Genomic DNA, 17,162 nt, shown 5'->3' with positions numbered 1-17,162 from the left:
GCGAGCAAAGTGGTCGTAGGGGGATATCCAACTTAACATATTAAGAGTGTATGAGGCTGGTATGATGGGTTGTATGTCCCTGACGACTGTTGGTGGGATAGTAGCCGGAATAATAATTGTTGTAATCCTTTGTTGCTTTTGTTGCTGTATTCTGTGGTAACACATCGACTCTGTGTATAGTGTAAAAGCCACTGGGGTTCGGCTTGTTTCAGTTGTAGTAATTGCCTGTACCAATATTAAGGTTGTCGCAGTTGAGATAGGTTGTGCTTTGGGATAAAATTGGGAAATTTCAAGTGTAAAGAGAAAGTATAGGAGTGTCCCCCGTTTGTTCCCACTTTAATCTGAAGCAAACTCTTTGGGATTTGGGTGGGAGCAGGATGGGAAATACCCACAGCAAAGGAGTCCTAAAGAAAAGCCCCTTATGATGTATACTAATGCATTGGAAAGCTATCATTAGGTCTGGGGGCACAGAAAATAAAAAGACTCTTATAAAATATTGCAATCAGTGGTGGCCACTTTATAAACTGGACAATGAGGCACAATGGCCACTAAATGGCACTTTGGACTATAATACCCTCCTACAGTTAATGTTGTTCTTAAGAAGGGAGGGGAAGTGGGATGAAGTATCATATGCGGACGTGTTTTTCACTATTCATAATCATCCTGATTGCCAAAGGGATTGCGGTCTAATCGTACCACAAGATCCCCTGGTGCTCGCTTTGGAGCGAGAAAACAATAAAGGATTAAAAGCAAAACTGAGACAATGTTGCTCAGCATGTAGTATTGGCCAGAGATGTACAAAAATTGGAAAGGTGCACCAAGGATCAGACCCCGACCTGACAGACTTATTTAAGCCTCCCCCACAAAAGCAGTCTCCTCCACGGCCACAAAAACAAGAACAAGACTCAGATTCAGACCCTACTCCTGCCCCCTCTCCCCCAGGTAGCCCGGTGTCTTCCCGCACACAGGGAAAATCTGCCCAAACAATTCTTCAGGCACCCCTCAGGGAGGCAGTCGGTCCAGATGGGGGAGCCATGCTAATAAAAATACCCTTTTCCAGCACAGACTTAGAAAATTGGAAAAGAGCTGTAAAGGAGTTCTGGAGTGACCCAATAAGCGTGACCAGACAATTTCAGTTTATACTGAAACAACATAATCCTGATTGGAATGATATACAGTTACTACTGGATTACCTAACAGAGACCGAGAAACAATTGGTTTTGAAAGCAGCAGGTGATTTGGCCTCAGACTATTGCAGAACCACGGGGAACGAGGGTAAGGATTTCTTTCCCCTTCAGGACCCAAGGTGGAATCCGAACAGTTCTGCTCAAATGGACAGGTTAAAAGGATACCAGGATTTAATCTTAAAGGGATTGGAAAGGGCCATGCCCAAAAATATAAATTGGTCAGCATTATATGCAATTAAGCAGGGTCCTTCGGAATCACCTTCTGAATTCCTGGATCGGCTAAGGGAAGTGATGCGTCGAAATACGCCACTAGACCCAGGATCCGAAGTGGGAATACAACAGCTGGTATCATTATTTTTGGGGCAATCCACAGGGGATATCAGGCGTAAGTTGCAGAAACTACGCACCACGGAAAGCAGGAACCTAGAAGTATTACTGGATGAAGCATGGAGGGTGTTTAGCAACAGGGAGGACGAATATAGGAAGGGGCAAGAAAGAGTGGTGGCAGTAATAGATGAACTACAGGGGAGAAAATTTAAGAAGGGGTTTCTGGATAAAGACCAGTGTGCATTTTGTAAAGAAAGAGGACACTGGAAGGCTGCCTGTCCGAAACAAAAGCGGAAAGTACTTGCATCAATAAATACAGATTGACAGGGACCGGAGGAGTCCACCCTAGCGGATCCACTGGTTACAACGAAGCTAGGGAAAGAACAAAGAGAAATAGAATTTTTAGTAGATACCAGAGCAACTTATTCAGTACTTATTCTTCTCCTAGGGGCATCAGAGCTTGATTATGTGATGGTAAAAGGAGCTACTGGACAAACTGAAAAAGCTTATTTTTGTAAGCCATTAAAATATAAATTGGGAAAGCAAATGGGTATACATAAATTCTTGTATCTACCAAATTCACCCAAAGCTCTTCTGGGAAGAGATCTTTTGGAACAATTGAAAGCCATAATTACATTCAAAAAAGGAGAAGTTACTCTGAAGGTAAATAATCAACAATATATACAAATGATGAGCTTACTTTTAACAAATCTTCCAATAAAAGAAGAAGTAATTAGTAAAGAAATTATGGACCAGGTATACCCCGGAGTATGGGCAACAGATATACCAGGGCAGGCTAAAAATGCTATGCCAGTTATAGTAAAATTAAAAGAAGGGCAAAAACCAGTAAGGATAAAACAATATCCTCTAAAAAGGGAGGATTGGGAAGGCATTCAGCCCATCATTGAGAGATTTTTAGATCAGGGATTGCTGAGGGAATGCGAATCTGATTTCAGTACCCCTATCCTTCCAGTAAAGAAACCAGATGGGTCCTACCGGGTGGTGCAGGATCTAAGGGCAATTAATAAAATAACCGAAGATCTATATCCTGTAGTGGCTAACCCTTATACCTTGCTCACCACCTTAACCCAGGAACTAGCCTGGTTTACCGTTCTAGATTTAAAAGATGCCTTCTTTTGCCTCCCTCTCCACGAGTCTAGCCAGAAATTATTTGCTTTTGAATGGGAAAATCACAAAACAGGCCGCAAAATTCAACTACCCTGGACGGTGCTGCCTCAAGGATTTAAGAACAGCCCCACGATATTTGGTAATCAATTAGCTAAAGATCTTGAAAGCTGGGACCAGCCACCTGACAAAGGCAAGATTCTCCAATACGTGGATGACCTGCTTGTCGCTACGGAAACCAGAGAAGGATGTATCGCCTGGACGGTGAGCCTCCTAAACTTTTTGGGTCTACAGGGGTATAGAGTCTCCCAGAAGAAGGCGCAAGTGGTACAACAACAGGTTGTCTATATGGGCTATGAGATAAGCGCGGGAGTCCGTACCCTGGGGCAATCCCGAAAAGAGGCAATTTGCCAAACACCACAACCCAGAACTGTGAAAGAACTGCGCACCTTTTTAGGCGTGACTGGGTGGTGTAGGCTTTGGATATACAACTACGGGCTCCTGGTCAAACCTCTGTATGACCTTATTAAGGCAGGCACAAGCGGAAACAGATTGGAATGGACCCCAGATGCAGACAGGGCCTATATGGACTTGAAAAAGGCCCTGATGTCAGCACCTGCACTTGGACTCCCGGATGTGAGTAAACCTTTCTCTCTATTCTCGCACGAAAAACAGGGAATAGCTTTGGGAATCCTAACCCAAGACCTTGGGCCCTATCGAAGGACTGTGGCCTATTTCTCCAAGCAATTAGACAAGGCTGCGAAAGGATGGCCAGGATGTCTCAGAGCAGTGGCAGCCATAATCTTGAATATCCAGGAAGCTCGTAAATTTACCCTGGGTCAGAAAATGACTGTGTTTGTCTCCCACACTGTATCAGCGGTCTTAGAAGCTAAAGGTGGTCACTGGCTGTCACCACAGAGATACCTGAGGTACCAGGCTATCATGGTAGAACTAGATGATGTAGAAATAGTGGTGACTAACATTGTCAACCCAGCTTCTTTCCTAGATGGCAGGAACGGAGAACTTTTGGAACATGACTGCCTAGAAACTATTGAAGCCGTGTACTCCAGCCGACCAGATCTGAAAGACACTCCGTTGGAGGGAGCCGATGATTGGTTTACCGATGGAAGCAGTTATATGGTAAGTGGTACCCGACACTCGGGGTATGCGGTCACAACAACCAGTGAAGTCCTGGATTCTGGGCCATTACCTGCTTCGACTTCAGCCCAGAAAGCCGAAATAATTGCCTTAACAAAGGCCCTTGAGAGGGCTAAAGGGCTGAAAATCAACATATGGACTGATTCGAAATATGCATTTGGAGTGGTGCATGCTCATGGGGCCATCTGGAAGGAAAGAGGACTTTTGAACTCTCAAGGAAAAGCCATCAAACATGCCACAGAGATTCTGAAACTCTTAGAAGCCGTTCAATTACCAGAAAGGGTGGCTATCATGCATATAAAGGCACACCAGAAAGTACAATCAGACATAGAAAGAGGCAATGAGCTCGCGGACAGAAAGGCAAAACGAGTGGCACAGATGGAACAGGTAACCGAGGGAGCACTAATCCCAGATGGTAAGGTCACACTAGGGGAAAAACCCCGCTACAATAAGGAAGACCTTAAACTTATAGGGGATTTAGATGGAAAATATAATCAGGATGGATGGGCTAGTACCTCACAGAAGAAAATCATAGTCCCCTCACACATGATATGGGCGGTAGTTCGGGAAGAACATAGAAAGGGTCATTGGGGGATGGAAGCATTATATAAATACTTAATTGGGAAGATTGTTGCAAGAAATCTGTATACGACAGTGAGGCAAGTAACTCAACAGTGTGATCTTTGCCTTCAGACTAACCCCAAAGGAGGCCCAAAATTCGAAGTAGGACAGATAGGCAGAGGTAACCTGCCTGGGCAACAGTGGCAAATTGATTTCTCGGAACTCCCAAGGAAAGGGGGGTGTTGCCTTTCTCAAGGCGTGGCGACCTGATTCAGGAACGGCACGGCAACCAATCCCAGGTTGCTTGGTCCATCAGCACACATACACCAATGTGGTGGAGGCAAAATGGCATTTATTGAAAGGTTACACTGCCTTATATCACCTGGGTTTACCTCGTCACTTCCGCCTGCTTACGTCAGAGATCCATATTGATTGGTTGCAGGGAGGGAGGCTCTATCTTTCCGTACAACACGATATCTTCCGGTCGCCGGACCCTAGCTTATCTTTCCGTACAACGCGATATCTTCCGGTCGCCGGACCATACCTACCACATTTCCCCCCTCCCTATGCTTAAAGTAAATGGGCAGAAGTATAAAAGTTTAAAAATATAAAATACAAGGCACATTAAGTTAGTAGCATCTAAAATGACTAAAAATCCCTTATTACGTGTGATTAAGTTGATAAACCATAACGAACTAAAAAGGTTACAATAAAGAGCTTATATAAAACATAGGACATATCGGACAAATAGAAAATAGAAGAAATTCATTAATCATAGAACATACCTTTCTATATAAAAATGATCAAACTAAGATTATATACTAATGTTGCGTTCTCAAAGCAACTGTCGACGTTCTACTAACATTATGTTAACTTTTTCTAGTCGACTCTTAACAAACAGCACAAGCCTGTTCAATATACATGGTCCAAAAATCAACACTAGCATGAACAGTATAATCGGTCCCATTAGCGTAGAAATGAGGGTGGTTAGCCATGGCGTACGATTAAACCACGACTCAAACCATCCTTGCTGGGCTTCCCTATCCCTCTTTCTTTTTTCTAAACCCTCCCGGAGTTTGGCCATAGTATCATGAACGACACCAGTGTTGTCTGCATATATACAGCATTCTTCCCCCAAAGCAGCACATAATCCTCCTTGTTGTAAAAACAAGAGATCTAATCCTCTACGATTTTGGAGAACTACTTCCAACAATGAACTCAGCGATTGTTCTAAAGCGCTGATTGATTTCTCAATTCGAGTAAGATCCTCATCCACTGCCATTCTAAGGGAATGAAATTTTTGATTCTGCTCAACTAATGAAGCTATTCCTGTTCCTGCTCCCGCGGCTCCTATGGTCAATAGGGTAGCTATGGTCAGAGCAGTAAAAGGTTCTCGCTTTTGTACATGGTGCAAGGTTGAAGAAGTCAAATGATCATAAACATATTCCTCCGGGTGATATATAATTCTCGGAATAATTAATACTTGTATACAAAATTTGGCTTTTATCTTAAGTTTCCTAATAGATATACATGGAGTAATTCTGGCCTTTGAACATATCCATTTTGTATTAGTAGCCGGGACTAACCAATCAGCTATTTTTCCGTTGTTTTTATTAAGTTGTTGTCTGTCTTGTATAATCTCAAACTTACATAGACTTCTTTTTTCAAGAGGTATTACACCAACACATGCACCTTGCCCTGACACTTGTTGCATTGTTACTCCCTGTTTGTTTTGAGAATTGTTCCACAAACATTGTATCAGATTAGGCCCACTCACCCATTTTGGTTCAGAAGGTATACCCACTGCCTCATAAAGAGGAGGTCATACATCATAACAAAGCCAACAATGTGTCATCATCTTTGGATTTGTTGAATTTAATATTTGGTATGTCGAATTTAGTAATTTCCATAAAGGGGGTAGTTTAGGATCAAACGTTGTCAAAATTTCAGCATCAGTAGGAGTCGCTTTTCTAACGGCAGTCGTAGTGTCATGTCTTACAGGTTTAGGCGTCTGTGGATTAAGGACTAGATTGGGCCCAATAGCTTGAGGTGCCTGGGGTACAGTCTTAATGATCTGCACAAGTACTCCCATATCTTTGTAACTTCTCTGAAGAAACGGAGACCACATCTTACCTAAAAGCCATCCTGAATCACCCGGATTTAAAATTTCCAAAACCAACTGGAAATGGTTAGATCCCCAGCTCACTCGTAAAAATTCATCCTTTCTTTCTGGTGTCCATCTATTACCCGTCACTATGGTTTCACAACCCCAATATCCACAAAACCAATATCCAGGGTAGTTACAATAACTTTTCCCTGGATTTGAACCTGGGCACCAATATATTTCCCCATATGTTTGTCCATGTCTCCTAATATTTGGGTTTATTGCTGCGGGGCCTGCTACTCCAGGAAATAGAGCTCCGAATGTAATCATAAAAGTCGGAGCCCCTGCTGTTATATTTTCCTTTATTACTCGATTATTTGTTGGGTCCCGCAGGACCCACCTGAATGGCTGATGGTGATTGTAATTTGATCTTGCTTCTCCCATAATGACAAACCCTAGAATTAGAAGTACGCAAAGATGTCGTAGATCCTTTCTACGAAAGTTGTTCTGCCGACGTCTAGGTTCTGTTGATGCGGCTGTCAGTACAGGCTTCTCTGATTCTGTTGGGGTCTCTACTGCTCCGTCATCCCTGTTGCTCATCGGAGTGTACGAATTACGGGGGTGCCCAATAAATTGATCCTGTGAACAAGAACTTACAGTTTTTGTTAGTTTAATTCCATTACTATTGTTGTTATTATTAGTAGTAGTACTATTGCCATTATCGCAAATCTGAAGATCTGGTTTGATGGACTTGAGTGGACACCACTTAATTCTACCGTCTTTTTTAATAGCTGCATATCCTCGCCCCGTAAGAACCAACCTCCACCCCTGTTCCCATTCACCCAGTTCATTTCTGGCTCTGACCAATGGGCCTTCCTCCATAGCCCTTGTGGCCCAATGTTTCTGGGCCGGGCTATTTACTTCTTCACCTCTAGGGTACTGATTTAAGGCTAATAGAGCTGTTGCAAGAAGTTGTGCTTGGTCTCCTGAGGGGATGGCATTATCAAAACCTTCTGCCTTTGCTAGCACCTCTAGTTTTGATTTCAAAGTTTGATTCGCACGTTCAACGATGGCCTGGCCCGTACTATTATACGGGATACCATGTAACAAAGTAATGCCCCACTTCTGAACAAAGACCTGCACAGATTTAGAGACAAAATTTGGTCCATTGTCCGTTTTGATCTGATTAGGAACACCAAGCCACGCCATCGCTGTCAGCCAATGTTGGATGGTTGTTTTGGAATTAGTCTTAAGATGTTGTGTGGCTACAATCATTCCACTAAATGTATCTACAGTCACTGCTAGCCAAGCCCGAGGTTTCAACAATTGGCAATGCGTAAAATCTGTCTGCCATACTTCGGAGGCTTTAAGGCCTCGAGGATTAACTCCACTAGACCAAAGGGGAGCTTTCTGGCAATGAGGACATGTAGCGACTACATGTTTCGCATCTGTAATTGAGACACCACACTTCTTAGCCAGTGCTCTAGCTCCAATGTGAAGGGACTCATGTAACAAACGAGCATCCCTTAAAGTCCACAATCCTTTGGCAGCTGCAGCTGCTTTATCATTGCCCTTTTGAAAGAAACCTTTAACCGGGCTGTGGCTATTAACGTGGATGACCGATATGGTACCCTGTCGAGAATATAGTGCTTTTTCCAGCATTAAGGCCGCTGTAGATGTCGACACACCAGGTCCCGACATGGCCACGCATAATTTAACTACAAACAAAGAATCAGTGACTATGTTAAGATGTTCTGTGGGGAATAGCCCACATGCTAATGCTACGGCAGATGCTTCAAGTAACTGGACCGAGAGTGTACGATCGGTCATTTTGGTACAATGCCATTCTTCTCCCGACTGCCACACAGCTACTGCGGTTGAAGTTATTGAGGACGCGTCTGTAAAGATCGTTGGTCCCGGTTGAGGCCGGTCTATGATCTTTTGAGGAAGGTCAAGATCAACAATTGTCAACAACTGAGTCCAGGGGGGCTTCACGGCATATTGTATTTCTCCACCGAATCCGGCAATGGCTATAGCAAGGTGTTCTGACATCACTACTGATTGTATCGACAGCTGCTTACGAAAGGGTAGATATATTTTTGCGGGTTCAATGCCTAAGTGTCTCAATGCAAGTTTTCTGCCTTTCATAATGAGGTTGCCAAGACACTCGATTCCTGAAAAGAATGCACGTGACGGTTTTCCCAAAACTATCCATTGTATTGGTTGAGCTTTTTCAGGGGGACCTTGGGCTAGCGCCCCTACTCCTCCCCCTGTTGTAAAGTGCACATACAAGTCAATTGGTATAGCAGGGCTCCATCTAGCGAGCATACTAGAAGACATCTGTTGCTCAATAAAATCAAGAGAATCCATTGCCTCGGTTGTTAGAACTTTCTTTTCCCAAGGCTGCTTCCCTTTCAAAAGATCATATAGGGAAGCCATGATTTTTGGTGGGATTAAAATGATGTTACGGAGCCATTGTAAGGACCCCACCAATTGTTGCACATCATGGAGCGTTTTGATGTTTCGATGGATCTTTACTTGAGGAGGGGTTATATATGAACTTGTGATTTCAGTTCCCAAAAAGCTTACACATGGCCCCTTTTTAATTTTAGAGCTCGCGATCTCAAACCCATTTGCCCGCAAAGTTTCTGAAACCGTTAATACTAACTGATCTACTCGGCTACCTGACGGGGCGGCAATCAAGATGTCATCCATATATTGAATGATGGTCGCAATTGGATTACTGCGTCGGACTGGTGCTAACGCCCGATCAACCGTGATCTGACAAATAGTAGGCGAGTTAACCATCCCTTGGGGTAACACCTTCCATTGAAAACATAGATTAGGTTGTTGACTATTCGGAAATACAACAGAAAAAGCAAATCACTCCTTATCGTCATCATGCAGAGGTATTGAAAAGAAACAATCTTTGATGTCAAGGATCGCACATGGTTGCCCTTTCGGTATCATAGAATTCATGGGTAACAACGTTTGAACCTGACCCATGGGCTGAATTCTCTTATTTACCTCACGTAAATCATGGAGAAGGCGGTATTCTGTACTGTTTCGTTTAGGTATTACGAAAACTGGAGTATTCCATGGACTGGTAGAAGGTTCAATGTGACCTCGTTGTAGCTCACAATTTACCAACTCTAAAAGAGCTTCCATTCGAGGCTTCGACAATGGCCACTGTTCAACCCATACTGGGTCAGATGATTTCCACATTAGTCTAATTGGTGGAAATGGATATGCTGCCGCAGTCCTTATCATGAACAAATTTGTCACTCTAGCATCTAATAATGCTAACGCGTCCCTTCCCAATAGGGGTGGGACTTTTGACATGACATATGGGAAAAGGGCAATAGTTTTTTCTGGTCCCCTCTCAGTATGGAGCGTAATTGCTATTAACTGGGTACTCTTTCGGGCTCGAGTCATTCCCCCAACTCCACCTACCATGGGGGCTTCCTCCAATTTCCATCCCGAGGGCCAATTCGTTTCAGAAATAACTGTTACATCCGCTCCCGTATCAATTAAGAAGGGGACGTTGATAGTAGTGCCATTGGGTGCGTCATAAAGGGAACAAATTCCCCACACTATCGGTGGACTATCACATCTTATTGCCAAGGCCACCCTAGGGTCCCGCTCCCTGAAGGCGGTCCCTGCAGCGTAGGTTGAGTTGGCTGATTTCCCATTTGTTGAGCTGTAATGTTGGTCGTTCCCTGAGGGGGCAATGGTTTCGAGGATATCTGGCCCCCTCGGGGGTCGATATAGTTTGGTGGCAGGTTTGGGGGCACCGGATCCCACCCAGGATTGACAAGGTTGAGCCGCCTCATATCTCGTACGGGAGGAAGCTGTGCGTGGCTCAGGCGCCTCCTCCCCCTCCCGTTTCCCTGACTCTTCAATTTACATTCCTTTGCATGATGTCCATTCTTACCGCAGCGCCAACATGGACCTTTAGGTGATATCTGACGTGAGGTAGGTATCGTGGGTGGATTCATTAATTGAGGGCAATTTGCCATGATATGGCCTGCTTGGCCACATTTAAAACATGCCATTATGCTAGCTATTGCGGTATGGACAGCTGCTTGAATCGGGACTAAATGTTCCTCTTTCGCGACATGTCTAATCATGTCTGCCAAACTCGACCCCACCGGCAGCGATTGTAAAATTTCTTTAGTGCTGGCATTGTATTGTTGGCGTAAACAGTCTGCGACTACCGGACCCTTTGCCTCTGCAGGCAGGGAGGAAGAGTCAATCGCTGCTTGAAGGCGATCCACAAACTGCGCGAAACTCTCACTCTCATTTTGTTTTATAGTTGACCATGGGGACGGCTTGGCAATAACCTTAGAAGCTGTACGAATAGCTTCCCTAGCTGCACGGGTGGTTGTCATCACCTCATGGGCTCGCAGACCCAGAGCCTGCGCTTGAGGTGTGATCATTGTTGGATCCGTTCCCATCAATCGTTGTAAACTAGAACCATACAATGGGTGGTCCACCCCTGTTACCTGAGCTAATTGTCTCACGCAGTTGTCCTCCCAATCTTGTTTGAAAACTATCATCCCTGCGCCATCAAAAATCAGCCTGCAGGTTTGTTTTATATCAAATGGGAGCATGTCATCTCCTCCAAAGATGCCATCTACTAAAGTAGAGACCATGGCAGAATTGAGCCCCTTATCAGCGATCGCCTTAATGATCGCCTGTATATCTTTAGGATTTATAGGAGAGTACACTCTTCGTGCCCCATCACCATCTCCCATTACTCTAACCGGGTATGCTAGCGCGGCTGAGGGGGCCCAATCTGCACATGCAATTTTTATTTTCCTCCAATCCGTAAGAGGAATTTTATTCTCTCGTATTCCTTTTTTGCTATGAGCAGTATTATATCGAGTTCCAATTTTTGTCTCATCTTCATCTGAGTTTAAATCAGCCGTAAGCCAGTCGTCTCCATCTGCATCCGACTCAAGATCGGAACTTGACTCACTAGTCACTTCCAGGCTCTGATGTTTTTTCTTTGGGCTCCTGTCCCGCCTACATTCCTTTTTGGGACTTCGACCCCTCCTACTTTGTCCGTAATCGGGCAATTCCCTCCCCTTCGACTCGCCCCCTTGTCTGACCAGGGAGGAGTTTACTCTATAGGGGCATGTTTGTAGGGGGACATTCTGATTGGTCCTCCACTCCTTAGTTGCCTCCGCCTCCCCTTTCTGACCATCCCTACCATTCTCCTCCTCCTCACTCTCCATTGGTGGAGAGTGCGGGCATATTACTGGGTAAATGCTCTGATTGGCTTTCCCCTTTTGATTGTCCATACCGCCTTTCTCTTTTTTGTTGTCCTTATCTTCTTGCCCACGTGTATTCATTAAATCTTGCATTCCTTCCTTATCTTCACCAAGAACATCATCGCCCCTCCCTTCCTCTTCCCGGTCAGTGCCATTCAGAGGCGCATAGGGCAGCGGTCTCACCCAGATGTTATCAGATTCTATTTTCTCTGCGGCATTCCCAGCCTCCCCGGCCAGCCCACCCCAGAGGGACTCCGCCCGCCCCTGATCCCTCACGAGCGGAGTAGGGTGGTTTGGGGATTGAGGGGGGGGGGGTATCACCCTCCCGCCGGTCCCCAGGGTCCGCTGAATTATCATCATTTAGAGGGCGTGAGGTCTGTGTGGCTGCTCCGACCCCAAGTTTCGGGACAGCTAATAAACAGTCCCTTGCCGCCCTCCACATTTCCTGCTCCTGCAGGGCTTTTTTCAAAGCCTGCACGACCTTCCCCCATGCCTTAAGGTGTTTTGCCGTGCCTGAGGACATGGTCTCCTCGGCAAACACTTTAGTGCATTTATCCCACGTTTCTGGGTGGAGTATATCCACCGGCTGATCAATGACCCCAATCTGTAAAAGCCTCGCAACTGCAAGGGTAAAATCTTTAGGCTTACAATCAATCCCCCACTGCTTATGCAGCTCAGATACGACCTTTACAAGGGCTTCCATTCTCCTTGATGGTCCGGGAGCGTCCTCCCCGCCGGGCTGGTCCTGCCGCTCCGGCCGCCGTTCACCAAATCCAGGCGAAATTCCCGGGTTTCGGCACCACTTTGTTGCCTTTCTCAAGGCGTGGCGACCTGATTCAGGAACGGCACGGCAACCAATCCCAGGTTGCTTGGTCCATCAGCACACATACACCAATGTGGTGGAGGCAAAATGGCATTTATTGAAAGGTTACACTGCCTTATATCACCTGGGTTTACCTCGTCACTTCCGCCTGCTTACGTCAGAGATCCATATTGATTGGTTGCAGGGAGGGAGGCTCTATCTTTCCGTACAACACGATATCTTCCGGTCGCCGGACCCTAGCTTATCTTTCCGTACAACGCGATATCTTCCGGTCGCCGGACCCTACCTACCACAGGGGGGTACTGGTATTTGCTGGTATTAACGGATACTTTTTCAGGATGGCCAGAAGCGTTTCCTTGTAGAACGGCAAAAGCCCGAGAGGTCACCAAAGTCTTGCTACAAGAAATCATTCCAAGGTTTGGTGTACCATCAGCAATGTCCTCAGATAGGGGATCACACTTTATATCAAAAATAGTTCAACAAGTGAGTTTGCTGTTAGGAATTGATTGGCAGCTGCATACACCTTATCGACCGCAATCGAGTGGCCAGGTAGAGAAAATGAAGCACTTGATTAAACAACAGTTTGTGAAATTGGGACAAGAAGCAAATTTGGCTTGGCCACAGTCTTTGCCTCTGGCACTCTTACGAATCAGGACAAGGCCCAGAGCCAAGGAGGGGATAAGTTCTTTTGAAATTCTATATGGAAGACCGTATTCTGTAAAGATGGGGATATCATCACAAGTAGGGGAGGAAATAATGAATGGGTACCTCATAGAGTTGAGCAAACAACTCAGAAAGATTGAGAAACATGTATATAGTACTAGAGGCAGGGGGCTTGATGGACCCGTACATAAGATATCGCCTGGCGATTTTGTATATGTGAAGTCTTTTGCAGATAAGACCCTGGAACCACAGTGGGAAGGACCGTTTCAAGTACTGCTGACCTCTTACACGGCTATCAAAATCAAGGAACAGAACGCCTGGATTCATCACTCACAAGTGAAGAAGGCACCTAAGTCCCAATGGAGAATCACACAAGTCCAACCAGGGAAATTATTCTTATCTCGGTCATAATATTGAGTCAGGATATGGCAGTGGGAAGCAGCTCTTTTTTGTCACCAATGTATATGTTTCGGCCAAATAAGAAAAACCAACATCTAGTGGTAGTAGCAATACAAGTGTCTCTGTATCTGAATGACTCATGGGTCTGGGATGAGGAAGCAGGAAATTATGAAATCATGGCAAAAAAAGGGGGAATGTTAATAGGTTGTGCAAGGAACAGTTTTGAACCGGCAAGTATTATAAGTGTTGTAACTCAACCCCCTAGTTGGAAGCAAATCACAAGGTTTTCTAAACGATTGTTTGATCTATGGAGATGCTGTGAACTGGGATGCTGTAGCACCCCGGGTGTTGGCAATGACAAGTGGCCGTGGTCACGGGCTCATTTGGCACACACAGAGACAATGGGGAAAAAATCAGATATACAAGGGCTAACTTTAGCTACTGTGGTCATGTACAAAGAAGGCTCTGGAGGTTATGTATATAAAGAGGGAATATGGAATGAAGGTGAAGGAATCCCTCAGATATGGGGGATATCCGGGGAAGAAATTAGCATAGGATGTCGAATGGTGGATGGAACCAAGTATAGTGGGTCCACCCAGATATCAATTTCAACCTCACAGGGTAAAAGCGTTACAGACTGTGATGGTAGTAAGCCTGAGTGTTGGCACGACCACATTTTAGAACAAAATGTTATGGTGGAATGTCTATGGAAACGACAGGGAAATGGGTTAAAATTTAAATTTCAAATCCAAGTCCAAGCTGAATCAACTTGGCTGAGTTTTTCATTAACTGAGACAGCAGAAGTCAGCTGTATATGGAAACGTCCAGATGAAAACATAATTTTTAGAATTAAAAATGGAACAAGGCCAATAAAGCCAACGACGATGACGGTTAAGCCAACAATGACAACAATGGTCAAGTTAATGGCTCCCCCATACCCTGGATACCATATTTATGAAACAGGCCCACACATAATTCGGAAAACAGGTCAGCAGATTGTATTGTACAATCCTAAATGGTCATTGAAGCAAATAGAATTACATTTGCAACTAGATATGTCAGGCGTCCACCAAAAATGCCTCCCATTTATAAAAGCAACCCAGGAGGGATGGAGAGAGTGGTTAAAATCTCGCACTATGAGGTCAAAAAGGGATGTGACAGGGGTCTTAGGAACAGGACTAGGAGTACTAAACAGCATAGACCCAGAAGTAATAATGAACAAGCGGGCATCCACAACCGGAGAGCTGGTCAAACTAAAACAACCTTTGATATCATCCTTGTTAGCCTTAGGGAATCATGAATGGCTGACGTCTAAACTACTCCCTGATTGGGAAAAAAACAATATTAAGGACCATTTGATGATAGTAGAAGGATTGGAAATGATACCAAAAGACATATCCTGGGCCCTTAGTTGCATCCAGGCACAAATGTGGATGCAAATTGTCATTTCCGATATCTTAAGAGAAGGCGAAGAAGGAATCCTCCCAACAGAGATTAGAAAGATAATTTGGGATAAGGCAAAACCTCAAGAGAGGGAGTTGCAGTCCTGGTGGAAACTGGTGAATTTTACATATGAAAGTCAGGATGACAAAATAATTGCCTTTGCATTAACAGTTGTAGATGCTGCCCAACATAGCATATACCCTGTTACCTCTATAGGACTACACCATGGGGGAATGATAATCAGTCCAGTAGGGCATAGGAGATGGGCATGGAAGCAAGGGGATAAATGGCAAACCGTCAACACAGAACTATGCATTAATATGGGCCAGCAGGGATACGTTTGTGAAGGGAACGGCATACAGGCCGAAGACATGTGCTTAGACACACATCAGAAAGTGTGTCATTTTGAGATACAGTCATCCATAAACAATGATACAGTCATGATATATATAGGAGAAGGGTGCATATGTCTTCGTACCCTTTGCACAAGTGTGCTCATAGATGGCTATCATAGGGTAAAGATAGGAATCTATTCCAATCATTGTGTATGCAATTTCACAAAAATTGAAGGGTGTGATTTTGCCTATACTATCCCAGTACTAACCTCTCAGGTAATAGAATCAGATTATACCTTGATTAGAAAAATAGATCCTGTCTCTATAGGAATGAATTTGAATAGGATTAAAGAAATGTTACAACATAAAGACTTACTCTCCATCCTAGAAGATGTAAAAAGGAAAGGAAAAGAAACGTTGGTTGTAGTAAAACATGATACAGAACAAATTCATGAGATTCTAACACAAGTACAGAAGACCACTGATCACCACTGGTGGGATACTCTCCTTGGGTGGTCACCTACAGCTACCGGAATACTTACTATAGCTCTCCACCCAATTATAGCATTGCTGATAGCAGTAGCAATCCTACTAATTCTCACTATAGCCATATATGTCTGGAATTGGAGACTTACCAGGCGTATACAGGCTATATACGAGGCTCTTCACTTTACTCCGATACCAAAAAACAATAAGGCCCTGAAAACTGGATTTAAACTATAAGATAAATATAAGTGTTAGATTTAGAAGTAAATTTCAATAAGTAAAACCATTAGTTAGTATAAGGATTATGAGTGAATTTTAGCTAACGAAAGAAGTAAAAGAATTTACTACTAGGAAAAGAAAGGGGGGAATTGAAGTGAGGAACCTTAAAAAAATAGATGCAGGCCTCTCAGCAGGGTGGGCTCTCAGCAGGATGGGCTCTTGAGATAAGGGAGGAGCTGCAACTACTGAGTCCCAAGATAAGGAATGGGGACTCAATGAAGACTAAGTTGTCATGACTATAGAAATGCTAACTAGGTGAAAAGTCACGAGAGGAAGAGGAGGCATCTTCAATTTTCACCCTGAAGACCCCCGCCCAAGACCACCAGAAGCCACTGCGCAGGCACAACGAGGAGGGACTTGGGGCAGGATTTATGATAATGATTTCTCAAATCTAATTGTAATATCTCTCCCTATTCTTGGAATTATAATGAATAAGTAAACGCTTTATTTACACTATAGAAAGGAGCCGCTTTTCACTCCAAGGTGTGCATGCTTGTGGAGGAGCGATCCCCTGTGCACCCAGCGCTGAATAAACATACCTTCTTTATAACCTTACTGGTTGTAAAGTCGTTACTCCGCATGTCACTAGGCAAGGAGTTAAAGGTTTCAAAACATCTTACAAGTGGGTAATGACTACAGAGGGTAGTTAGGAAAAAGTATAAATGAAATTATATACATTACAGTAAAATACAGGAAAAATAAAAGGTAGTAAAACACAAGTGATGGTTAATGTTAAAACTAAATGTCCTACTTTACAGGTCCCTGTACATTAGCAATTTCAAGTATACTTGTAGCAACTTCCCTTCAAGTGATTGAGTGGCTTGGTGGGCACCAGGCATCCAGCCAGGCTCAACCCACCATACCTGTTATGTGCATTTTCTGATGGGTCAGTGAACTGACTAGTGTCATATGAGGGATCAGATTAGCACCAAGGGTTGGTGGCATGGAAGGGATGGGAACGTGCAGTTGGGAGGGGATGCAGAAAGGGGTGAGCCT

At 44.3% G+C, this 17,162-nt stretch overlaps 1 protein-coding gene and 1 long non-coding RNA gene across 2 annotated transcripts; one reads left to right on the top strand and one right to left on the bottom strand.

Annotated features, from left to right (window-relative positions):
- Window positions 1-2,768: 2,768 nt before the first annotated feature.
- Window positions 2,769-13,748, top strand: LOC141917650 (uncharacterized). Its single transcript, XM_074811013.1, has 3 exons — window positions 2,769-2,903; window positions 3,175-4,184; window positions 13,447-13,748. The coding sequence occupies exons 1-3, from the start codon at window positions 2,888-2,890 to the stop codon at window positions 13,633-13,635; spliced, it is 1,215 nt and encodes a 404-aa protein (XP_074667114.1). The 5' UTR covers window positions 2,769-2,887; the 3' UTR covers window positions 13,636-13,748.
- LOC141917654 (uncharacterized) lies at window positions 4,694-5,980 on the bottom strand. The gene is made up of 2 exons (XR_012621391.1): window positions 4,903-5,980; window positions 4,694-4,856 (listed from the first exon to the last, which is right to left on the bottom strand). It is a non-coding gene; the product is annotated as an uncharacterized LOC141917654 (long non-coding RNA).
- Window positions 13,749-17,162: the final 3,414 nt, after the last annotated feature.

Source organism: Strix aluco, chromosome W, assembly GCF_031877795.1.
Source record: "Strix aluco isolate bStrAlu1 chromosome W, bStrAlu1.hap1, whole genome shotgun sequence".
NCBI classification, from domain to species: domain Eukaryota; kingdom Metazoa; phylum Chordata; class Aves; order Strigiformes; family Strigidae; genus Strix; species Strix aluco.
Note: the sequence above shows the minus strand (reverse complement) of the source record. Positions and strands in the feature narration are given on the sequence as shown.